Source organism: Mustelus asterias, unplaced genomic scaffold, assembly GCF_964213995.1.
Source record: "Mustelus asterias unplaced genomic scaffold, sMusAst1.hap1.1 HAP1_SCAFFOLD_201, whole genome shotgun sequence".
NCBI classification, from domain to species: Eukaryota; Metazoa; Chordata; class Chondrichthyes; order Carcharhiniformes; family Triakidae; genus Mustelus; species Mustelus asterias.
Genome location: NW_027590192.1, coordinates 540724 through 567239, shown reverse-complemented (window position 1 = coordinate 567239; position 26516 = coordinate 540724). Strand labels below are relative to the sequence as shown.

Genomic DNA, 26516 nt, shown 5'->3' with positions numbered 1-26516 from the left:
CGCTCTCTGGCAGGGGGACAGGGGGGGTCTCTTCCATTGTTCAGGGCTCCTCGACACGGAACAGAAACTCCTTTACAACTGGGTTTAGAGTCAGGAAGAACAATGGTGGATGCTGTAAATGTGCTGTGAAATCAGAGATTGGTGTAAAACTGGGATCTGTTCCTGACTGAAAGTGAAATGCTGTTTAAGTTTAAACAGAAAGAAACTTTACAAGTGTTTTGTGTGTGGACAAGACTTTAACTGATCATCCAACCTGGAACGACACAAGGCCACTGGCACCATGGAGAAACTGTGGAAATGTGGAGACTGTGGGAAAGGATTCAATTACCCATGCCAGCTGGAAATTCATCGACACAGACACACTGGGGAGAGACCGTTCACCTGCTCTGTGTGTGGGAAGGGATTTGCACAGTTATCCAAGTTCCCTATCCACATGCGGGTTCACACCAGCGAGAAGTCATTCCCCTGCCTGGTGTGTGGGAAGGAATTTGTTCAGTTATCCAGCCTGCTGACACATCGGCGTGTTCATTCTGATAAGAAACCTTTCAACTGTCCTGAATGTGAGAAGTGTTTTGCGGAAGTGAGGTACTGAGACACAAGCGCAGTCACACTGGAGAGAGACCATTCACCTGCTCCATGTGCGGGAAAGGGTTCAGTCAGTCATCCAGCCTGCGGAAACACCGGAGAGCTCACACTGTTGAAAGACCGTTCAGCTGCTCCATATGTGGGAAGAGATTCACTCAATCCTCCACTCTGGTGGAACATCAAAGAGTTCACACTGGGGAAGAGGCCATTCATCTGCTCTGTATGTGGGAAGGGATTCACTCATTCATTCAACCTGCTGAGACACCAGCAAGTTCACAAGTGAGAGCAGGGGCTTGTTATGACTGTTGTTAATCACATCCAGACAGAAGCATGTTGGTTTGGATAATTGGAGTTTGTTTTGCTGATGTTCAAAGCCCTGTAACTTGGGTGGTGTTTAATGTTCAGGATAAATTTTAAACTTGTTTTAAACACATTGTAGATTTTTGTCTTTCCCACCTCCATGTTTAACATCACCAGGCTGGAACTCAGAAAGGATAATCTGCAGAAGGATCACACAGTAGGAACAGAACTTCAGCCTGGACACAATCCTTCAGGGTCACACTGAGAGGGACAAATAGCACTTGGCTTTTTCACATCGCTCTTCACTGACAGCAAAATCCCCGTGTAGGTGAATCCTGAGGTGGGTAAGAAATGTGTCCCAGCTGCTCTCTTCCATGGTTCAGGGCTCCTCGACACAGAACAGAAACTCCTTTACAACTAGGTTTAGAGTCAGGAAGAACAATGATGGATGCTGTAAATGTGCTGTCAAATCAGAGATTGGTGTAAAACTGGGATCTGTTCCTGACTGAAAGTGAAATGCTATGTTTAAGTTTAAAAGATAACTTGGTAACCAGGGTTTCTCAATGACTTAGAAGAAGAATCTGAAGGAGAGTCAGACTGTTTTGTGTCCCTAACTCTGTTTCTTTGTCCACAGTTACTGCCAAACTTGCTGAGTTTTTCCAACATTTCCTGTTTTCATTTCGCAATTACACACTTGACTGGTCAACACAGGTTGACTTATTACAGAACTCCCTGCTTCTTCTGCTCTGACTAAGATCGCAAGAAACTACAAAGAGTTGGGAATGTAATCCAGTCCATGATGCAAATCAGCCTCCCATCCATTCACTCCATCTAAACTTCAAAGAACAAGAAAAGTACAGCTCAGGAACAGGCCCTTTGGCCCTCCAAGCCTGTACCAATGATGATGCCCTAACTAAACTAAAAAATAAAATTCTGCCCATACTCAGTCGGTATCCTTCATTCCCTTCCTATTCATGTACCATCCAGATGCCACTTAAATGTTGCTAATGTGCCTGCTTCCACCACCACCTCTGGCAGCACATTCCAAGCATCCACCACTCTCTGCATTGAAAACGTTCCCCCTCTCACCTTGAGCCCGTGCCACCCTCAGAAAAAGCCTCAGACTATCCATCCTGTCTATGTCTCTCATAATTTTGCCGTTGACTCAGGAAAGTAGCCAGCATAATCAAGGATGCAAAACACCCTGGAAATACTCTCTTCCACCTTCTTCCATTAGAAAAAAGATGCAAAGGTCTGCTAATATATAGCAATCAACAAGAACAGCTTCTTCCCTGCTGCCAACAGACTTTCGAATGGACCTACAATATATTAAGCTGATCTTTCTCTACAGCCTGTGTGTGACTGCAACACTATATTCTGCACCCTCTCCTTTCCTTCTCCCCTATGTACTCTATGAATAGTATATTTTGATTGTATAGCGCACAAGAAACAATACATTTCACTACATCCCAGTACCTGTGACAAGAATAAATCAAATCAAATCCCTTGATCCTCTGAGACCTCTTCCTGTTGGCTTCCAGGACAACATTACACTGTCAGATAAAGTTAAGGGGCTTGGAGACAGGAACAAAATGAGGCCATGAATCAGAGTTGGGAAATTAAATCAGATTAGCATGATTAATTTTTTTAAAAGTAGACAATTAATAAATGATGAAATGAATTATTACTTTTAAGATATTAATTTTGCACCGGATAGCTAATGAGTAAGAGTAGCTAGCACAAGTGTGTCCTTGTGCAGGAATCTCAAGGAGTTGGTTTGCAGATGCAGCAGGTAATTAAGAAGGCAAATGGAATTTTGTCCTTCATTGCTTGAGGGATGGAGTTTAAAAACAGTGAGATTATGTTGTAGCTGTATAAGGTGCTGGTGAGGCCACACCTGGAGTACTGTGTACAGTTTTGGTCTCCTTACTTGAGAAAGGATAAACTGGCATTGGAGGGGGTGCAGAGGAGATTCACTAGGTTGATTCCGGAGTTGAGAGGGTTGGCTGATGAGGAGAGACTGAGTAGACTGGGGCTATACTCATTGGAATTCAGAAGAATGAGGGGAGATCTTATAGAAACATATAAGATTATGAAGGGAATAAATAAGATAGAAGCTGGGAAGTTGTTTCCACTGGTGGGTGAAACTAGAACTAGGAGGCACAGGCTCAAAATAAGGGGAAGCGGATTTAGGACTGAGTTGAGGAGGAACTTCTTAACACAAAGGGTTATGAATCTGTGGAATTCCCTGCCCAATGAAGCAGTTGAGGCTACCTCATTGAATGTTCTTAAGACAAGGATCGATAAACTTTTGAACAGTAAAGGAATTAAGGGTTATGGTGAACGGGCGGGTAAGTGGAGCTGAGGCCACAAAAAGATCAGCCATGATCTTTTTGAATGGCAGAGGAGGCTCGAGGGGCCAGATGGCCTACTCCTGCTCCTAGTTTTTATGTTTATTTATAATGTTCACTGCTTTCTAACATTTTATTTTTCAATGACTGTGACACTCGATATTTCATTCCATTGATGAAATAAATGCCAGGTTAATCAGGCCAATCTCCTTCAGAAGGGCAACACGCACGTGCCTGTTAAGCTCTGCACCCAGTGCCCACCTCCCTGAGCGGAGCATGTGCGGTGTGGCTGCAGGAGGCTGAGGGGACGAGCGCAGTCTTGACAATGATGTGAAGATGCTTGTAGATGTGGAGACTCACCTGATGAAGGGGCGGTGCTCCGAATGCTCGTGATTCCAAATAAACCTGTTGGACTTTAACCTGGTTGTGAGACTTCTTACTGAGTCTCAGCAACAGCGGATAAATAATTCTAAACTCACTGGATCAATGGCGGGGATGTTACCCAACCTGCCCCGCGGGAGAGAATGTCCCCGATCAGAGCAGGAGACCTGAACGCATGCGCAGTTCCTCGTTGTACTGAACATGCGCAGGCTGGACAGTGGACGAGAAGCTGGTTTGTCGAACGGCGGACGGTAAGAGGCGGCGGCGCGAGAAGAAACGGCGGCCGGTAGGAGGCGGAGGGTGAGGACAGAGTTCATTAACACCCGGTGTAGGCCATGTAGGCGAATCCCCAATAAAATCCTGCAGCTCTCGCGTTTGGAGCACCGAGGCTTTTCCCGGCAACAGGCCCGGGGTTACGACCGCCATCTTGTTCCAGCGGGCAGCAGGGCGCAGGCGCGGCTATCTGTGACGTCACAAAGGGCGGGCGGGTTCTCAGGGTCCCCGTGACCAGGAGAGAAAATGTTTGATTCAAGAATTTTATTCTCAATCCGTTCACAGGAGCGAAGGAGGAAGTTGGAAGTGGAGGGTGGAGATGCTGCAGTGGGTGTGAATACTCAATGAATGGGAGGATGCTAGGAAGTAGAGCAGAGAGACCTAAGGGTGCATGTGCAAAGATCCTATCAGGAAGCAGGACAGGTTGGTAAGGTGGTTACAAGGCATATGAGATAGTTACCTTTATCAGCCAAGGCATAGAACAGAAGACCAGGGAGGTTCTGATGGAACTGTATAAAATGCTCGGTTGGCCACAGCTAGTGTGCTGTGTGCAGTTCTGGTCACCACACTACAGGAAGGATGTGATTGCACGAGAGAGGATGCAGAGGAGATTCACCAGGATGTTGCCTGTGTTGGAGCATTTCAACTATGGAGAGAAGCTGGCTACGCTGGGATTGTTGTTCTTAGAACAGTGAAGGCTGATAGGGACAAGATTGAAGTCTTTAAAATTATGAGGGATATAGTTAGGATAGAGTCATAGAGGTTTGCAGCATGGAAACAGGTCCTCCAGCCCAACTTGCCCATGCTGCCCCTTTTTTAACCCCTAAGCTAGTCCCAATTGCCTGCATTTGGCCCATACCCCTCTACCCATCTCGCCCATGTGACTGTCTAAACACTTTTTAAAAGACAAGAATGTACCTGCCTCTACTACTGCATCTAGCAGCTCGTTCCGGACACTCTCCACCCTCTGTGAAAAAAATTGCCGCTCTGGACCCTTTTGTATCTCTCACCTTAAACCTGTGCTCTCTAATTTTATACATCCTTACCTTTGGTAAGATATATTGGCTATCTAGCTGATCTGTGCCTCATTATTTTATAGACCCCTATAAGGTCACCCCTAAGCCTCCTACGCTCCAGAGAAAAATGTCCCAGTCTATCCAGCCTCTTCTTATAACTCAAACCACCAAGTCCTGGGAGCATCCTAGTAAATCTGTTCTGCACTCTTTCTAGTTTAATAATATCCTTTCTATGGTAGGGTGACCAGAACTGTCCACAGTATTCCAAGTGTGGCCTTACCAATGTATTGTGTACAACTTCAACAAGACGTCCCAACTCCTGTATTCAATGTTCTGACCAATGAAAGCAAGCATGCCAAATGCCGTCTTCACCACTCTGTCTACCTGTGACTCCACTTTCAAGGAGCTATGAACATGTACCCCTCGATCTCTTTGTTCTGTAACTCTCCCCAACACCCTACCATTAACTGAGTAAGTCCTGCCCTGGTTCGATCTACCGAAATGCATCACCTCACATTTATCTAATTTAAACTCCATCTGCGATTCGTCAGCCCACTGACCCAATTGATCAAGATCCTGTTGCAATCCTAGATAACCTTCTTCACTGTCCACTATACCACCAATCTTGGTGTCATCTGCAAACTTGGGATAAAAGCATCTTCATCTGTCACAGCTTACTCTCTGATTTCAGCTTCTTTGCCATTTGGCCATTTATACCTCTTATTCTCTCTATGGACTGTCATTTTGTGGCTGTGACTCATCTTTCATTCTCTCACCCTACAGTATAAATATCTCACACTTTCTATGCCTTTTAGGCATTGTAGGAAGTATCTCAACACCAGGTTAAAGTCCAATAGGTTTATTTGGATTTTATTTGAGTCCACTCACATGATGAAGGGGCAGTGCTCCGAAAACTCATGCTACCAAATAAACCTATTGGACTTTAACCTGGTGTTGTGAGACATCTTACTGTGCCCACCCCAGTCTAACGCCGTCATCTCCACATTGTGCCTTTTAGCTTTGACAAAGGGTCATCTGGACTCAATGTCAGCTCTTTTCTGTCCTTACAGATGCTGCCAGACCCGCTGAGATTTTCCAGCATGTTCTCTTTTTGTTTAGGATAGACAGGAAGTTACTTTTCCCCTTAGAGGGGTCAAAAACCAGCTGCCATAGATTTGAGTTAAGGGGCAGGAGATTTAGAGGGGATTTGAGAAAATACTTTTTCACCCAGAGGGTGGTGGGAATCTGGAACTCACGACCTCAAAGGGTGGTAAAGGTGAGAACTCTCAACATTTAAGAACCATTTAGATGAGTGTTTGAAATGCAATAGCATAGAAGGCTCTGGACCAAGTACAAGAAATGGGATTAGAATAGATATGTTTGATGGCCGGCACTGACACAATGGGCCTCTTTTTGTGCTGTAAAACTCTGTGACTATGATTTCAGGCCAGGAAGGAGCAAAAATGTGAAGGATGGGGATTTACAGCTTTGGTGCAATGAGTAAGGAAGAAATGTTCCATCGAAACTAGAATTGTCCTTTCTGAATTTCTGTCCTGTACTGACGGCGATGACTTTTGTAAAATACCTTTGTCTCAGAAAACAAGGGATTTCTAATTTCAATGTGACCGCCTCCTTCTGTGCTGTGACCTTTGTCTCTTTCTATTCTTTTATAAAAGGATCTGGAAGCACGCATACCCAAGCAAAAGTGTCCAGTGAACTGAATGTGGAAAGTGGTTTCTCTGGTTATACAGCCTGAAAAAATATAACACCGTTCATAGCAGGAAGAAACTATACATGTGTTCTGTGTGTGGACGTGTGTGTGTCATCCAACCTGGAGAGAGACAGGGACACTGACACCATGGAGAAACAGTGGAAATGTGGGGACTGTGGGAAACGATTCAATTTTCCATCCCGGCTGGAAATCCATCGACGCGTTCACGGTGGGGCTGGCACGATGGAAAAACCGTGGAAATGTGTGGAATGTGGGAAGGGATTCAATTATCCATCCCTGTTGGAAATTCACCGATGCAGTCACACTGGAGAGAGACCATGGAAATGTGAGGAATGTGGGAAAGGATTCAATTATCCATCCCTGTTAGAATACCATCGACGCAGTCACACTGGAGAGAGACCATGGAAATGTGAGGATTGTGGCAATGGATTCAATTTCCCATGCCTGCTGGAAATCCATCAACGCAGCCACACCGGGGAGAAGCCATTCTCCTGTTCTGTGTGTGGGAAGGGATTTACTAAGTCAACCAACTTACTGAGACACCAGCGAAATCACACTGAGGAGAAGCCCTTCAGCTGCACTTACTGTGAAAAGGGTTTCGGACAGTTATCCAACCTCACTGCACACCAGCGGGTTCACACTGGGGAGAGACCATTCACCTGCTGTATGTGTGGTAAGGGATTCACTCAGTCATCCAGCCTCATGTTACACCAGCGAATTCACACAGAGGAGAGGCCATTCAGCTGCACGCACTGTGGAAAGAGGTTCAGGCAATCTTCCGACCTCACTGCACACCAACGCACTCATACTGGGGAGCGACCATTCACCTGCTCTGTGTGTGGGAAGAGATTTACTCACTCGAGTGGCCTTTGGTCACACCAGCGAATTCACACCGAGGAGAAGCCATTCAGCTGCACTTCCTGTGAAAAGAGGTTCAGACATTCTTCCGCCCTCACTGCACACCGACGCACCCACACTGGGGACAGGCCATTCACCTGCTCCGAGTGTGGGAAGGGATTCTCTCAGTGCTCTCACCTGCAGACACACCAGAGAATTCACACTGGGGAGAGGCCGTTCACCTGCTGTGTGTGTGGAAAGGGCTTCACTCAGTCACAGCACCTGTTGACACATCAGCAAGTTCACAAGTGACAGCAGTTGTTGAATTCTGTTATTGCTGCTGTTAATTTTGTCAAGGATTGATCATCTGAATATATCTGGTTTGTTTCTGCCGATTAGAGAATAACTGGCTGGAGTTTAATATTCTGGAGATGTTACTGATTCTCAGGAGTGCAGTTTTGGGTTTTGAAAGCACCCTCTGATCTCTCCTTCATCCAAGAACTCATGATAGGCACTCAATTACAAAATTCTGAACTATTACTTCAATCCTAAATTGATCTGTGGTGCAACATTGACAATTCAATGTCTGAGAAGTTCCACTGATTAACATCTCCAATTAGAAACTGCTGAGTAATCTTTGCTGATAATTCTTACTGGCTTGCACATTACACAGTGACACCTGCATTATGAAATTATCATGGAACATTAAACAGAATGGTGAAATATTTTATACATCAATAAAAGAGGAAATCTGTGATGTGAATTGGACTATGAAGGGACAGACAGCACAATACCACAGCTAATGATCTACAGATTACCGAAATCTTCAAACATTCTTTTGCTTCATTGTACTCTGGGAGAGAGAATAGATAAATAAAAAATTGAGTGATCAGATGAGTAATGAGAAGTTCATTTAAAATCAAGAAAGGATGTGTTGGATAAACTAATATAACTTAAAGGGGATGGATTAAATTCACATTTTAAAAGAATGTCGGGAAGAGATAGCACAGACAGTACTACTCATAATTAATTCACTAAATGTGTAGTGCCAGAGGACTGGCAGAGAGCTAATCTGATTCCGACATTTCAGAAAGAGGACAGAACATGCTCAGTGAATGATAGACTAGTCAGCCTCATGTCGATAAATAGAATCCCAAGTAAAGGACAGAACATACGAAAATCGAGAAATCAGTATGGATTTCAAAAGGGAACATTTCCCTGGACAATCTTATCGAATGTTTTGAGGAGGTAACAGAGAGAGTTGGCAATGGCAATGAAGTTGATGTAATTTATCAGGATTTTCATTTGGCCATTGATAGGATTTACCACAAGGATCCCACGCACCGCAGACATTGTCTCTTCTGCCTCCTTCCACTTGGAAAAAGATACAAAAGTCTGAGGACACGTACCAACCGACTCAAGAACAGCTTCTTCCCTGCTGCTGTCAGACTTTTGAATGGACTTACGTTGCATTAAGTTGATCTTTCTCTACACCCTGGCTATGACTGTAACACTACATTCTGCACTCTCTCCTTCTCTATGAACGGTATGCTTTGTCTGTGTAGCGCTCAAGAAACAATACTTTTCAATGTATACTAATACATGTGACAATAAATCAAAAGACAATCATCAGTAACAATTTTAAACACAAAGTTTGCAGTGGGGATTGAAGCGGGGACTTTCTCCTGTAAAGTTGCAGTGATAATGAGTGTCCTGGGGAAATGAGTGTGAATCCCCCAGCCCCGGACAGAGGGGAACTGACCATCCATCTCCAGCTCTAATTCCCAAACACAAAATGCTGCCGATAATCAGCAATGATGTGGAGATGCCGGCGTTGGACTGGGGTAAACACAGTAAGAAGTTTAACAACACCAGGTTAAAGTCCAACAGGTTTATTTGGTAGCAAAAGCCACACAAGCTTTCGAAGCTCTAAGCCCCTTCTTCAGGTGAGTGGGAATTCTGTTCACAAACAGAACTTATAAAGACACAGACTCAATTTACATGAATAATGGTTGGAATGCGAATACTTACAACTAATCCAGTCTTTAAGAAACAAAACAATGGGAGTGGAGAGAGCATCAAGACAGGCTAAAAAGATGTGTATTGTCTCCAGACAAGACAGCCAGTGAAACTCTGCAGGTCCACGCAACTGTGGGAGTTACAAATAGTGTGACATGAACCCAATATCCCGGTTGAGGCCGTCCTTGTGTGTGCGGAACTTGGCTATCAGTTTCTGCTCAGCGACTCTGCGCTGTCGTGTGTCGCGAAGGCCGCCTTGGAGAACGCTTACCCGAATATCAGAGGCCGAATGCCCGTGACCGCTGAAGTGCTCCCCAACAGGAAGAGAACAGTCTTGCCTGGTGATTGTCGAGCGGTGTTCATTCATCCGTTGTCGCAGGGTCTGCATAGTTTCCCCAATGTACCATGCCTCGGGACATCCTTTCTTGCGGCGTATCAGGGAGACAACGTTGGCCGAACTGCAAGAGTATGTACCGTGTACCTGGTGGATGGTGTTCTCACGTGAGATGATGGCATCTGTGTCGATGATCCGGCAAGTCTTGCAGAGGTTGCTGTGGCAGGGTTGTGTGGTGTCATGGTCACTGTTCTCCTGAAGGCTGGGTTGTTTGCTGCGGACAATGGTCTGTTTGAGGTTGTGCGCTTGTTTGAAGGCAAGAAGTGGGGGTGTGGGGATGGCCTTGGCGAGATGTTCGTCTTCATCAATGACATGTTGAAGGCTCCGGAGGAGATGCCGTAGCTTCTCCGCTCCGGGGAAGTACTGGACAACGAAGGGTACTCTGTCCACTGTGTCCCGTGTTTGTCTTCTGAGGAGGTCGGTGCGGTTTTTCGCTGTGGCACGTTGGAACTGTTGATCAATGAGTCGAGCGCCATATCCTGTTCTTATGAGGGCATCTTTCAGCATCTGGAGGTGTCTGTTGCGATCCTCCTCATGCGAGCAGATCCTGTGTATTCGGAGGGCTTGTCCGTCGGGGATGGCTTCTTTTATGTGTTTAGGGTGGAAGCTGGAGAAGTGGAGCATCATGAGGTTATCCGTGGGCTTGCGGTACAGTGAGGTGCTGAGGTGACCGTCCTTAATGGAGATGCGTGTGTCCAAGCTTGTGTGGCTTTTGCTACCAAATAAACCTGTTGGACTTTAACCTGGTGTTGTTAAACTTCTTACTGTGTTTACCCCAGTCCAACACCGGCATCTCCACATCATGATATAAAACCCACAGTCACTGACACCAATCTCCTCCTGTCTGACATAAACCCCACAGTCACTGACACCAATCTCCTGCTGACTGATGTAAACCCCACACTGACACCAATCCCCTCCCCTCAGTTAATTTGATTTAGTTTACTTGTTTACTCAATAAGATTGATACCAATCTCTCCTATCTGATGATTTTGTAGCCCCTTTTTCATGAAAGATATACACCAGTTTGTTATTTCAATTGGACCTGTCTTCATTCCCGGGCCGAGGGGATTTCAGTACCAGACGGAAGGGGTAAAATTTGGGAACGCTTGATTCTCCACCAATTCCCATTCCCCTTCTTTCTGGGGGATAACGGAGCTCTCACTGTGTGTAATGTGCAGGTCAGTAAGAATTGTCAGCAAGGATTAATCAGCACTTTCTAATTGGAGATGTTCATCAGGAGAACATCTCAGACACTAAATTGTCGAGTTTTGAATCAAAGATCAATTTAGGATTGAAGTAAAAGTTCAATATTTGTGGCAAACTGATTGCTGGTGGAATTCTCTGAATTCAGGGGAATGATCACAGACACATATTCTTAAAGGGAGGCTGCAGGCCCAAGAACACAATCAGCAAACTAACTAGAATCTTAAACTCCAGCCAGAACTATGGTTGGTAACATCAGAGAGACAAACCTGAATTGTCACAATGAACATGGTTCAGTCCTGGGTATAATGAACGCCAGCAACATCAGTGGAATCCAAACCCTTTAGTCACTTGTGAACTTGCTGGTGTGTCAGCAGGTGGGCTAGCTGACTGAATCCCCTTGCACACACTGAACAGGTGAATGGCCTCTCCCGGGTGTGAATTCGCTGGTGTGTCAAAAGGTTGGATGAAGTTGTGAATCCTTTCTCACACATGGAACAAATGAATGGTCTCTCGCCAGTGTGAACTCGCTGGTGTGTAAGCAGGTTTGATGAATTAGTGAATTGTTTCTCACACAGAGCAGGTGAATGGCCTCTCCCCAGTGTGAACGCGCTGGTGTGTCAGCAGCTGGGATAACTGAGTGAATCCCCTCCCACAAACAGAGCAGGTGAATGGCTTCTCTCCAGTATGAACTCTCCAGTGTATCAGAAGCTCAGATGACTGAGTGAATCCCTTCCCACACACACAACAGGGGAACGGTCTCTCCCCCGTGTGAAATCGCTGGTGTCTCAGCAGAGTGGTTGACTGAGTGAATCCCTTCCCACATACAGAGCAGGTGAATGGTTTTTCTCGTGTGACTGCATCGGTGAATTTCCAGCAGGGATGGATACTTGAATCCCTTTCCACAATCCCCACATTTACACGGTTTCTCTGTGGTGCTGGTATCCTTGTTTCTCTCCAGGTTGGTTGATCAGTTCAAGCCTCGTACACAGTACACGTGGATTCTATCTGCTTCAAATGTTGAAATGTTTTAAAGGCTATGCAACTTGTTAAAACAATCTTCCCTCCACATTCAAAGGTCAATGATACTCACACTCTGATTCATTGAGTATCAGATGTTGATGCGATGTTTGGTTTGCATTTCCTATCTCCAAATCCTCTGCTTCTAATAACCTGATAAAGGAGTTTAAAATGTCATCACTGTCAGTACAAGATAGAAATTCAGAACAGACAGTTCTCATTTGGTGGAATATTTTTCACTTTCATTCCCCAAATGACTTTGACCCTGAATTGATCCTTAATTAAATATTTTCTCCACAAATCCTCAGCTTCTAATATGCTGTCAATGGGGTTTACAAATGTAACCAAATGTCAGTCCAGGACAGAAACTCTGAACAGACAATTCTAGTTTCTCTGGAACATTTTATCCTCTCTTGTTCCCCCAAATCTGTAAATTCCTGTCCCACACACTCTCTGGATATCCAAATTAAGTTTTAGATAATTCTTTCCAGATCCTTTTAAAGTAAAGTCCATTTATTAGCCACAAGTTGGCTTACATTAACACCGCAATGAAGTTACCATGAAAATCCCCGAGTCACCACACTCCAGCGCCTGTTCGGGTACACTGAGAGAGAATTTAGCATGGCCAATGCACCTAACCAGCACATTTTTCAGATTGTGGAAGGAAACCGGAGCACCCGGAGGAAACCCACGCAGACACGGGGAGGACATGCAAACTCCACACAGACCCAATCTGGGAATTGAACCCGGGTCCCTGGCGCTGAAAAGCAGCAGTGCTAACCACTGTACCATTTGTCAAATTTTTGACAAATTTAACAAAAAAACCCAATTTTAACAAAAATAACAAACTGAACATAATTTCATTCATACCTTGTGACAAAACAGGAATCTGAATCTTGTGCCCAGAATGGAATGTGTGGAGATTTTCTCAGAGAAACCTCAGTCACCCTCACTGAGACTAACTTTAAATTGTAGATTGTATTAATTGAATGGATTTGAAGCCCTGTCCCTAGAACATTGTGCTGTCTCTCTGGATTACTAATGCAGTGACATTGTCACTCGGTCAGTGTGTCCCCTTCTCTCTTTGTTGGAGATGGTTTGTGGGGAGAAGCCGGAAGCGGTGGACAGGGAGAGTGGAGAATGTTCATTGTAAACCCCGCCCCTCAGCACTGACCTCTCACCCGACACCTCACAATGCCCAGGGACTGATTGACGGCAGCTCCGGGCCAATAGAAGGAGACGGTCGCGAGGGAGCAACTGGTCCTCCGACCAATCGGGGTGAATGAGGGGCGGGGCTGAGTGAAGCATGCGCAGTGTGATTAATGGCGGTGGAGACATTCTTTCTCGGATCCACAATCAGTAAAGGTGGGAATGGCGGGGCGGAGGACGCGATAGACCAGGCGGGGGTTTGGAGAGGCGTCGTAAACATGTTACGTAAGCTGCGAACTCTTAAAAAGAACCTGGCGATATCAGAGGATGGTCCCAGCCCTCAGCGCAGAGCAGGGCCTCAGCATTCTCCCAGTTACAGACCCGGGTTCATCAGGGCCATCGTCATCGGGGCAAGAGCAACACAGCGCATGCGCAGTCGCCGTCTTCAGTCGGCGCACCAGCAACACGGCGCATGCGCAGTCGCCGTCTTTGGGGCAATGTTTTGGAATTACCACTGACAGAATGTGAATAACTTGACCATCAAACTGCTTCACCCTTTCACTTCCAATCTCTTACTGATGAGAACAACGATATCTGGGCAGTTGCAATCATTTATATTCATATTGTGTCTTTAACATAATAAAACAGCCCCAGACATTTTCTCACAAATGTTATACACTGACATTTGATACTGAGCCATATTAGGACAGGTGACCAAAGGTTTGGTCAAAGAGGTGGGTTTTAAAGAAAGCAGAGGTGATGGACAGGCAGAGAGATTTAAAGAAGAGATTGCAGAGCTTGTGGCCTGTGCAACTGAAAGGATGATTTGTAATGGTATAATGATTAAAACTGAGAATGCTCAAGAGGAATTAGATTATAGTAGAGATCTCAGAGGAGTGTGTGTGGCTGGAGAAGATTACAGACACAGGAATGATTGTAACCATGGAGGAAAACGAAGATGAGAATTTTAAAATTCTGATGCTTCTTAAAAGGAAACATTTGTAGATGGGATCTGGGAAGTGTGGATTGAGAAGGGATCTGGGAAGTGTGGATTGGCACAGGCTGTTCTCTGGTAAGGATGTAAATGGAAATTGGGAGGCCTTCAAAGGAGAAATTTTGAGAGTGCAGAGTTTGTATGTTCCTGTCAGGATTAAAGGCAAAGTAAATAGGAATAAGGAACTTTGGTTCTCGAAGGAGATTGTAACACTGATTAAGAGAAAGAGAGAGTTGTATGAAATGTACAGGCAGCAAGGAACAGATTAGATGCTCGAGGAGTATAAAAAGTGCAAGAAGCTACTTAAGAGGGAAATCAGGAGGGCTAAAAGAAGACATGAGGTTGCTTTGGCAGACAGAGTGAAGGAAAATCCAAAGAGCTTCTATAGGTATGTTAGGAGCAAAAGGATAGTGAGGGATAAAATTGGTCCTCTTGAAGACCAGAGTGGTACACTGTGTATGGAACCAAAAGAGATGGGGGAGATACTAAATGGTTTTTTTGCATCTGTATTTACTGAGGAAACGGGCATGGAGTCTACGGAAATAGGGCAAACTGGTAGGGAGGCCATGGAACCTTTACAGATTAAAGGGGAGGAGGTGCTCGCTGTCTTGAGGCAAATCAGAGTGGATAAATCCCCAGGACCGGACAGGGTATTCCCATGGACCTTGAGGGAAGCTAGTGTTGAACTTGCAGGGGTCCTGGCAGACATATTTTAAATGTCAGTATTCACGGGGGAGGTGCCGGATGATTGGAGGGTGGCTCATGTTGTTCCGTTGTTTAAAAAAGGTATAAAAGTTGGAGTGTTATGGTAAGGTTATATAAGGCACTGGTGAGGCTGAATTTAGAGTATTGTGTACAACTTTGGTCACCTAGTTACAGGAAGGATGTAAATAAGGTTGAAAGAGTGCAGAAAAGGTTTACAAGGATGTTGCCGGGACTTGAGAAGCTGAGTTACAGAGAGAGATTGAATAGGTTGGGACTTTATTCCCTGGAGCGTAGAAGATTGAGGGGAGATTTGATAGAGGTGTATAAGGTTTTGATGGGTATAGATAGAGTGAATGCAAGCAGGCTTTTTCCGCTGAGGCTAGGGGAGAAAAAAACCAGAGGGCATGGGTTAAGGGTGAAAGGAGAAAAGTTTAAAGGGAATATTAGGGGGGGCTTCTTCACGCAGAGAGTGGTGGGAGTGTGGAATGAGCTGCCGGATAAAGTGGTAAATGCGGGGTCACTTTTAACATTTAAGAAAAACTTGGACGGGTTCATGGATGAGAGGGGTGTGGAGGGATATGGTCCAAGTGCAGGTCAGTGGGACTAGGCAAAAAATGGTTCGGCACAGACAAGAAGACAAAAGGCCTGTATCTGAGCTGTAATTTTCTATGGTTCTATGGGTGAACATGATTTGGTGTGAGCAAGCATATGGGCTGTTTAGGATGGTTTGGAGGGGGTTGCTTAATGTTGGAGGCCGGTTGAAACTGTATTGGAATTGTTTAGTCTGGAGGTAAGAAAGGAATGGATGATGGATTCTGCAGCGACACGGTGGCACAGTGGTTAGCACTGCTGCCTCACAGCTCCAGGGACCCGGGTTCAATTCTCAGCTTGGGTCACTGTCTGTGTGGAGTCTTCACATTCTCCCCGTGTCTGCGTGGGTTTCCTCCGGGTGCTCCAGTTTCCTCCCATACTCCAGAGATGTGTGGATTAGGTTGATTGGCCATGCTAAGTTGCCCCTTAGTGTCAGGGTTTAGCAGGGTAAATACATGGGGCGATGGGGATAGGGCCGAGGTGGGATTGTTGTCAGTGTGGGCTTTATAGGCCGAATGGCCTCCTTCTGCACTGTAGAGATTCTATGATTAACTGAGGCTAAGGCAGAGTTGGGGGATGTTACTGAGGTGGAAACAGATGATTTTGGTGATGATGTGGATATGTGGTCTAAAACTCTTCTCAAGTAAGACACCATGGTTGTGAACAACTTAGTTCAGCTTCAGATATTTAACATGGAGAGGGCGGAGTCAGTTGTGAGGGTGGTGAAGTTTATCATGGGGACTGAAGACAATGACTCCAGTCTTCCCGCTATTTAAATGCTGGAAACGTCTGCTCATGCAGTAGTTGATGTCAGACAAGTCAGGATGTTGTATGAGTTGGAGGGGAACTAGGAGGTGATGATCTTCACATGCACCTACTACCCTGGTCCAGCTAAATGGTGGAGGTTGAGAGATTAGGAGATTCTGGTCAGGATGTAGAGAAACCCTCTCCTTCACCCTCTGCTTCTTCCACCTCTCTCTCACCGCTTCGATAGATATTGGTTCATGTGTCAGTCCAGACCAGGTGGCAGGTTTCCTTCCCTGAAGCACATGAGTGAATCAGTTGGGTTTTTATGACGATCCAGCAGCTTTCATGGTCACTTTTTCTTAATGCCGGCCCCACAAATCACCCCATTCATTCAGCTCAATTTCACAACCTGTTTTTGTGTGTTCTCTCTCACTCCCTTTTTTTCTGTTTTAAATCAATTTCATCGTGTCTTAGAAGATTAGGATTTGCAGTTGGGAAACTGAAACCAAATTCCACATCAGGATCTCACAGAGTCGCCTAATTTTTTGTGACCGGAATATCATCGGATTTTGAACATGGAAGGAAAAAGCACCGTTCACAGTGGGTAGAAACCGTACTCGTGTTCCATTTGTGGACAAGACTTCAACCAGTCATCTGGCCTGTTAAAACATAAATGCAATCATGATGGGGAGAAGCCGTGGAAATGTGGGGTCTGTGGGAAGGGATTCAATTACCCATCCCAGCTGGAAACCCATCGGCGTGGTCACACCGGGGAGAGGCCGTTCACCTGCTCGGACTGCGGGAAGGGATTCACTAAGTTATCCACCCTGCAGAATCACCAGCGCACACACACTGGGCAGAGGCCATTCACCTGCTCTTTGTGTGGGAAGGGATTCACTCAGTCATCCACCCTGATTAAACACAAACTAATTCACACTGGGGAGAAACCATTCACCTGCTCTGTGTGTGGGATGGGATTCACTCACCAATACACCCTGCTGACACACCAGCGAGTTCACACCGGGGAGAAGCGATTCACCTGCTCTGAGTGTGGAAAGGGATTCACTCACAAATCCACCCTGCTGACACACCAGCATGTTCACACGAGGCAGAGACCATTCACCTGCTCCCAGTGTGGGAAGGGATTTGTTAATTCATCCATCCTAATTACACACCAAAGAGGCCACACTGATGAGAGACCGTTTAAGTGTCTGAAGTGTGGGAAATGTTTTAAAACCTCGCAGGAACTGGTGTCCCATCAACAAGTTCACACTGACGAGAAACCATTCAGATGCTCTCACTGTGGGACTGGGTTCAGGCGATCATCTCATCTCACTGTCCATCAGCGGGTTCACACCGGGGAGAGACCATTCACCTGCTCCAAGTGTGGGAAGAGATTCACTCAGTCATCCGCATTGCTGAGACACCAGCAAGTTCATAAATAACTGGAGATTGGATGTTGTTGTCAGTCACACTGTGGTCTGCACCTGCTGATGTTAATAAACTTCAGGCCAGTTATAGAGGCGAATATTCTGCACAAAATTCAAATACACCGTCTTTGTGTTAATGTATTCTCTGTTGTCTTTTTTTTAAATCTGTGAATGGTTCTCCTTTTGAAGGGCCTCTCTCCTGTCTCCTCCATCCTCATCTTCAACAACAAGTGTGAGGAGCTCGTGGAGCTTCTTTGTCTCTAAGATTGAGACAATCTGATCAGCTGCCTCCCTCCCTTCCACTGGACCACCAGACAAAACTCTCTCTGAAATTTCCCTTTCTCCAAGTACTGAACTCACATCTTTCTCCAATTCCTCTGCTATCTCCCATCAAACCCTCTCACTGCTCATCTTGTCCATGAGACCTCCCTTCATCTCCCTTTACCCTCTAAACCACTGATAACCCAACTTCCCCACATTATCTAATATTGTCAATGGTTCTCTCTTTTGACACTGTCCCTCTCATCTGTAACTCACCTTCACTGGTAAATCTCCTCTGCACCCCCTCCAATGCAATCACATCCTTCTTATAATGTGGCGACCAGAACTGCACACAGTATTCCAGCAGTGACCTCACCACAGTTCTATGCAACTCCAACATGACTTCCTTGCTTTTGTAATCTATACCTCAATTGATAAAGGCAAGTGTCCTACATGCCTTTTTCACCAGCCTACTAACATACACTTCTGTCCTCAGAGATCTATGGACAATCACACCCAGGTCCCTTTGTTCCACAGAGCTTACTAGTGTCATGCCGTTCATTGAATTTTTCCTTGTCAAATTACTCCTTCCAAAAAGTGGAGCACTCTGAGCAAACCTATGCAGACACAGGGAGAACGTGCAAACTCCACACAGAGAGCTGTGGCACGGTGGTTAGCACTGCTACCTCAGAGTGCCAGGGATCCGGTTCAATTCCGGTCTTGGGTGACTGTGTGGAGTTTGCACGTTCTCTCCGTATCTGCATGGGTTTCCTCCGGGTGCTCAGGTTTCCTCCCACAGTCTGAAAGACATGCTGGTTCGGTGCATTGGCTATGCTAAATTCTCCTTCAGTACACCCAAACAGGCGCCGAGTGTGGCGACTAGGGGATTTTCATAGTAACTTCATTGCAGTGTTAATGTAAGCTTACTCGTACTACCTGAGCCCAGGATTGAACTCAGGTCCCTGGCGCTGCTGATCACTGTGCCACCCTGCTGCCTGTGTTTTGAAAAATCATGTTAAACTCTGGAACTCAGATGGAACTATAGATTGGTGTTGAGTGGGAAGGTGTGGATCACTGCATTACTCCAGAGTGCCTTGGAATCAGATTTACAGAATGGATTCCTGTAATAGCAACAATCCCATTGCTATATGTTGGTCAGACTGAGGGTAGTATTTAAACTGGACACCATAGGTGTGTTAAAGGATAATGTACTCATGGAATTTATGAACTATCTGAAAGAATATTGAGAGCAAAGAAATCAATCTGGAAAATTGTAGTCACTTCACGTTGTTCCAGGAGAAGTGGGATTAGGTTGTGTAGATGTCAGGTTTTACACAGCACACAGTCAGCCTGTGGTTTCACCCTGGATGAAGAATCTCTGAATTGTACCATTCAAATCACTCAATGGGTTTATCAGGGGCCAGAATGTCTGCTCAGAAAGAGGAAGGTTGGTGTGAAACCAATGAGAAGTAACACACACACTCACAGACACCCTTACACACACACTCACAGACACCCTTACACAGACACCCTCACACACACACAGACTCTCAGATGCCTCAAAATATCTCCTGTTACTTTATTCTTAGTTTTTTTGAAATAAATCCTGAATGAATTATAAAATCACACACAAATACTTGTTGAGCTTCCCCTGAAAGACATCGATACTGTTCATTTCACTCCCTGTGGTCATGATTTCCATATTCTCACCACTCTTTGGGTGGAGAAATTTATCTTGGATTTCCTATTGGGTTTCTTGGCGACTGTCTTGTATTGATGGTCTCCAGTTTTGCCTTTCTCCAAAAGAAGAAACATTATTTCAAAACCTTTTATAATTTTGAAGCCCTCTATTAGGTTCCCCCTCAGCCTTAATTTTTCAAGAAAGCGTGAGCGTGTCAATCCTTTCCTGATGGATAACCAAACACACAGTTTAAAAATCATTTATGGGATGTGGACATCGCGAGCTTGGCCAGCATTTATTGCTAACCCCTGATTGACCTCGAGAAGGTGATGGTGAGCTGTTTTCTACATTTCTGGTATCATCATTAAAAATCATCTCTGTACCCTTCTCCAGTGCCGAGATATCTTTTTTATAATACGGTGACCAGAATGGCATGCAATGGTCGGTAAGATTCTTGATCAGGGAGTCACAGGTTATCCAAAAGTGGTTTGAGCTTATCCATGGTTTTAAATCAGAATATTAAGAAGCAACAATTTAAAAATGATGCATTATAAACGGGGGGAAAAAAACAGAAGACCCATGGCAGGTGACTAGCTGGGGTCAGAGCACTGATCCTGCATTACCCCAATAATCACTGCCTGCCAGTTGGAAAAAGACCTGTTTAATCTTACTCTATTTCCTGTCTGCCAACAAGTTTTCAATCTCAATACATTCGCCCCAATCCCATGTGCTTCAATTTTTGTGAAGAAGTTGCTGTGTTGGTGGACGAGGGGAATCGGGTTCACATTTTCTATCTCAGGGCATAATCAGCAACAACTTGTATTTACACAGAGTGTTGTGGGGCTGGAGGAGGTTACTGAGATACTGAGGAACTTTTTTAAATTCATTTTTACTGGATATAGGCGTCACTGGCTGGGCCAGCATTTCTTGCCCATCTCTAACTGCCTCCATTTCAGAGGGAATTTGAGAGTCACCCACATTGCTGTGGGTCTGGAGTCACATGTAGGCCAGACCAGGTAAGGACAGCAGGGTTCCTTTCTTAAAGGACATGACTGAACCAGAGTGGTTTTGACGACGATCAACAATGGTTAAGGTTTGTCATTAGACTTTTAATTCGAGATTTTAATTGAATTCAAATTTCACCATTGCCTGTGGTGGGATTCGAACCTGGGTCCCCAGAGCCTTACCCTGAGTCCAGTGATAATTCCACTGTGCTACTGCCTCCCCTATTCATCCAATTGTTATTGTTTATCTCAGGGCGCAGAAACAACAGAATCCAACTTTGCCGGTCACACATGAAGTCGTCTATGTTTCAGCAGGCTGTAATACTGATTAAATCCCTTCCCACACATGGAGCAGTTGAACGGTTTTGCCCCGGTGTGAACTCGCTGGTGTCTCTGCAGGCAGGATGGATCAGTGAATCCCTTCCCACACAGGGAGCAGGTGAACGGTTCTGTCGCAGTGTGAGCTCGCTGGTGTTTCAGCATATAGGATGAATCAGTGAATCCCTTCCCACACACAGAGCAGGTGAACGGCTTCTCCCCGGTGTGAATGCGTTGGTGTTTCAGCAGGCCAGACGACTGAGCGAATCCCTTTCCACACACAGAGCACAGGAACGGCCTCTCCCCGGTGTGAACTCGCTGGTGTCTCTGCAGGTTGGATACCTGAGTGAATCCCTTCCCACACACAGAGCAGGTGAACGGCTTCTCCCCGGTGTGAACTCGCTGGTGTCTCTGCAGGTGGGATGGATCAGTGAATCCCATCCCACACAGGGAGCAGGTGAACGGTTCTGTCGCAGTGTGAACTCGCTGGTGTCTCTGCAGGTTGGATACCTGAGTGAATCCCTTCCCACACACAGAGCAGGTGAACGGCTTCTCCCCGGTGTGAACTCGCTGGTGTCTCTGCAGGCAGGATGGATCAGTGAATCCCTTCCCACACAGGGAGCAGGTGAACGGTTCTGTCGCAGTGTGAGCTCGCTGGTGTTTCAGCATATAGGATGAATCAGTGAATCCCTTCCCACACACAGAGCAGGTGAACGGCTTCTCCCCGGTGTGAATGTGTTGGTGTTTCAGCAGGCTAGACGACTGAGCGAATCCCTTTCCACACACAGAGCACAGGAACGGCCTCTCCCCGGTGTGAACTCGCTGGTGTCTCTGCAGGTTGGATACCTGAGTGAATCCCTTCCCACACACAGAGCAGGTGAACGGCTTCTCCCCGGTGTGAACTCGCTGGTGTCTCTGCAGGCGGGATGGATCAGTGAATCCCTTCCCACACTGAGAGCAGGTGAACGGCCTGTCCCCTGTGTGAATGTATTGGTGTCTCAGCAGGTCAGATGACTGAGTGAATCTCTTGCCACAAATGGAGCAAGAGAATGGCTTCTCCCCAGTGTGAACAGGCCGATGTTTCAGCAGGTGTTGTAAAGAAGCAAATGCTTTCCCGCACACAGGGCAAACGTAAGGCCTCTCCCCTGTGTGAACACGCTCGTGTATCACAAGCTGGGATGAATGAGGAAACATCTTCCCACACACGGAGCAGAGGAATGGCCTCTCCCCAGTGTGAACTCGCCGGTGCCTCAGAAGATAGTAAGACCGAGTGAATTCCTTCCCACACACCGAGCAGGTGAACAGCTTCTCCCCAGTGTGAACTCGCTGGTGTGTCAGCTGGTCAGTTGATTGAACTTCTTCCTTTCTACACATTAAGGAGGTGAATGGTTTCCCTCCAGTGTGAATACTCTTGTGTGTCAAAAGGTGTGAAAATCGAGTGAATCTCTTCCCACACAGGGAGCAGAGGAAAGGCCTCTCCCCAGTGTGAACTCGCTTGTGTGTCAGAAGATGAGATGAATGAGCGAATCTCTTCCCACAAACAGAACAGGGGCACGGCTTCTCCCCGGTGTGAGTGCCCTGGTGTCTCAGCAGACTAATCCTTCTTTTGAAGGTCTTCTCACATTTAAAACATTTAAAATGTCTCTTCTGAGAATGAACCAGTTGGTGAACGGTGCAGTGGGAGGACTGAGTGAATCTCTTCCCACACTGGGAGCAGCTGAATGGCCTGTCCTTGGTGTGAACTTGTTGGTGCTCAGTGAGATGCACTGAGTCACTGAATGACTCTCCACAATGAGTGCAGCTGAACGGTCTCTCGTGTGTGTGAAGGAGCTGGTGCTCTGCAAGGCGGGAGGACTGGCTGAACCTCTTCCCGCAGTGGGAGCAGCTGAACGGTCTCTCGTCAATGTGAAGGAGCTGGTGTTGGGCCTGTTCCTCAGACGTCTCAACGCTGTCCCCAGAGTCAGAGCTTTGAAGAGGCTTCTCATCAATGTGATCGAGTTGGTGAGCCAGCAGGTTGGACGAACACATGAATTTCTTCCCACACACGGAGCAGGTGAATGAACTCTCACTGTTGCGAGCTCGCTGTCGTGTCAGCATGTTTACCAGCTGATCAATCCCTTCCCACACGAGGAGCAGATGAACGGATTCTCACCAGTTTCCAACTGAGATGGTCAATTAAATCCCTTCAGATGCACAAATTTTCAGATCCCGATGAACCGATTGACTCTGTCTGACGTGAGATTCGATCATCCAGACTGCAGATCCTTCTCTTCAATTTCCTGCAAAATAAGTTTACAAAGAATTACATGGATGGCAGAGTGGTTAGTACTCCTGCCTCACAGCACCAGGGACCTGGGTTCGATTGTAGCCTTGGTTACCTGTCTGTATGGAGTTTGCACATTCTCCTCGTGTCTGTGTGGGTTTCCTCCGGGTGCTCCGGTTCCCTCCCACTCTCCAAAGATGTTCAGGTTAGGTGGTTGCCCCTTTCTGTCCCAAGATGTGTAGGTTAGGGAGATTAGCGGGGTAAATATGTGGGGTTACGGGAATATGCCTGGGTGGGGTGGTCTGAAAGGCCTCCTTCTGCACTGTAGGGATTCTATGAATACATGAGATACACAAAACACAAACAGGCCAGTCTATTTTTTAAATTCATTTTTAACGGGGTGTGGGTGTCGCCGACTGGGACAGCATTTATTGCCCATCCCCAACTGCCCTCCATTTCACAGGGCATTTGAGAGTCAACCACATTGCTGTGGGTCACATGTAGGCCAGACCAGTTAAGGCCAGCAGATTTCCATCCTTAAAGGACATCAGTGAACCAGATGGGCTTTTACGACAATCAACAATGGTTTCATGGTCAATATCAGACTTTTAATTGAATTTAAATTTCACCATCTGCTGTGGTGGGATTCGAACCTCGGTCCCCAGAACATTATCCTGGGTCTCTGGATTGCTAGTCCAGTGATAGTTCCACTGTGCCACTGCCTCCGCCGCCACCCCACCCCTGCCCCCGCCGCCACCCCACCCCTGCCCTGATCTGTACTGGAATTTCTAATCCACACAAATCTCCTCTCATTCTGCTCACCTCAACTCAGCTTTTCAGCTCAACTTTTTAATCCTTTTTCTCTCATGTTCTCATCTGGTTTCCTTTTTAAAGCATCTAAGGTATTTGTCTCAACCACTTCCAGTCGCGGTGAGTTCCATATTCTAACAACTGTCCGAAGAAATAAATATCTCCTCCTGTTGATTTATTCGTCTCTGTTGTCTGTTCATGGTTCCCAGTATTGGAAACACCAACAAGTGGAAACATTCCATTCACAGCTACCTACTTATCCCATTCAGAAAGCCTACATCAGAAGAGACAACTCTTGGTTTGAGCTTGTTGTGTGTAAATCCTCCCTTTCTAACCCCCTGTTTAAGAAAAAGTGTCCAAAATCCATCACGATAGAAAATCGCAATATTATCTCAGGTACAAGTAATTCAGAAAGCTATTATTTATTATGAGGGGAATTGAGTAAAAGCAGGGAAGTTATGTTTCAGTTGCACAGGGCATTGGTTAGACATATCTGGAGCAGTGTGTACATTATCGGTTTCCTTATTTAAGGAAAAATATGAGTGCATATTATTCTTTAACTGCTTTATGAGAAGCAGTTCATAGTAGGTTTAGTAGATTAATACCTGGAAATGGGTGGATTGTCCGATGAGGAGCAGTGAGACAGTCTCTGCTCGAGTTTAGCTTCTGCTCGACTTCAAAAGAGTAAGAGGCAACTTAATTTAAACCTTCAAGATTCTGAAAACTCTTGACAGGGTGAATATGGAGAGAAAGGTTAAAGCAAATTACTGCGGATGCTGGAATCTGAAACCAAAAGAGAAAATGCTGGAAAATCTCAGGAGGTCTGGCAGCATCTGTGAGGAGAGAAAAGAGCTGAAGCTTCGAGTCCAGGTGACCTTTTGTCAAAGCATAAAAAAGGCATAGAAAGTGGGAGATATTTACACTGTGAGGGAATGAAAGATGGGTCCAAGCCACAGGAACCAGGGGAAAGGATGCTAATGGCAGTCCATAGAGAGTATAGAAGTGTGAATGGCCAAACAGCAGAGAAGCTGAAGAAGTTGTGATGGATGAAGATGTTGGGGGGGGGGGGGGGGGGGTGGATTGGAGGGAGGAAAAATTGAGAAAAAGGGGGAAAGGCGAAGCAAAGGGGGAGAAAAGGTGCTGCCTGACCTGCTGAGACTTTCCAGCATTTTCTGTTTTGGATCTGGAGAGGATGTTTACTCTCAGGGGAGAATCGAGGGAGTCGCTGTTTTAAAAAACAGCATTGCCCATTGAAAACAGAGATGAGATGTTTTTCTCTCAGAGGGTCATGAATCTTTGGATTCACGTTCTTCAAAAGTGGAAGTAGAGTCTGATTTCAATTAGATAAATCTCTTGGGGCGACAGGGATCAGGGTATTGAATTTGATAATCAGCCATGACAATAATGAATGGCGGCGCACGCTCGAAGGGCCGAACGGCCGACTCCCAGCTTCTATTTTCTATGTATGTTTCTATGTAAACATGAGGAGCCTGGGGCTGAAGTGTAACCAAAAGCTGTGTAACCGCTTTAGGTAACTATACAGAGTTTGCAACTCTCAGACTGAATATGTACATGGCCCATGGACTCATCGAGGCTGCAAACAGCAGCTGCAGCCTGGGTGGGTGAAGCTGTTTAGAAACCTATTAATAGCTCATTGTGCTATAGGACCGGGAGCTAGGACCTGGAGGGGAAGCAGAAACATGAAGCCCCGCCCACTCGATGTTGCGTCACCGAGAGCATGCGTTCTCCTCCCTGCTGAATCAAGATGGCGGCCGTTAACCTGAGTCTCGTCTCGGGAAAAAGACCGGAAGCTGCAAACACAGACCGACGGGCTCATTTTCGAGATTTGAGGCTTTGACCAGGTATTTAGAAACCCTCTACGTCCATCCGCCGGTTCCATTGCTCCCTCTACGTTTCCGCATCCTTACCGGCTGCTGATGAGACAGAGGAACTTCTCTCCGATTGCGATCACCCACACTGCGTGGGGCAAACGCCGTTGCTTACTGCGCATGCTCCAGACTGTAACATTACTGCGCATGCGAACCCCTTCCCGTGCGTTCTATGGGGACACCTCAGCCCCGCCCCTCATTCAGTCCGATTGGATGGAGGACCAGCCGCTCCCGCTCGGTCCTCCAGCCCGCCCCCTATTCCTATTGGTCCGGAGCGGCCGTCAATCAGTGCCCGGGCATTGTGATGTGGAGCATGCGCAGTGTCATTGCTGTCCTTGGCGCTTGTTTGTCCCGGAGAAGCGGAGTCAGCGTTAGGCGGTGGCTGGGAGGATTTGGAAACACTTTGTGGATCCGCAAACCCTTCAGAATCATTGTCAGCTCCCTGGTTTGCAGCTGCGGGGCTTCTCCCTCCCTCCCTCCCGGGAACGGGCCCAGGTTAACGGCCCCATCCTGGCTCAGCCACTGGAGGATGGTTCACATCAGAGGATGGGGGAGGGGGA

The 26516-nt window shown here is 46.3% G+C and overlaps 3 protein-coding genes across 3 annotated transcripts in view; 2 read left to right on the top strand and 1 right to left on the bottom strand.

Annotated features, from left to right (window-relative positions):
• Positions 1 to 6860: 6860 nt before the first annotated feature.
• Positions 6861 to 26516, top strand: part of LOC144485607 (uncharacterized) — a 37471-nt gene continuing 17815 nt past the window's right edge. Inside the window, 1 exon segment of the mRNA XM_078203706.1 lies at positions 6861 to 7737. Coding sequence (XP_078059832.1) covers positions 6861 to 7737 — 877 coding nt within the window.
• Positions 11416 to 26029, bottom strand: LOC144485613 (uncharacterized). Its single transcript, XM_078203710.1, is given in 6 exon segments — positions 11416 to 11670; positions 11672 to 11942; positions 18395 to 18401; positions 20968 to 22018; positions 22187 to 23273; positions 25996 to 26029. Coding segments are annotated over 5 exon segments (2463 nt in total). The 5' UTR covers positions 23092 to 23273; positions 25996 to 26029; the 3' UTR covers positions 11416 to 11441.
• LOC144485600 (uncharacterized) lies at positions 13437 to 17756 on the top strand. Its single transcript, XM_078203699.1, has 3 exons — positions 13437 to 13757; positions 16909 to 17507; positions 17592 to 17756. The coding sequence occupies exons 1-3, from the start codon at positions 13437 to 13439 to the stop codon at positions 17743 to 17745; spliced, it is 1074 nt and encodes a 357-aa protein (XP_078059825.1). The 3' UTR covers positions 17746 to 17756.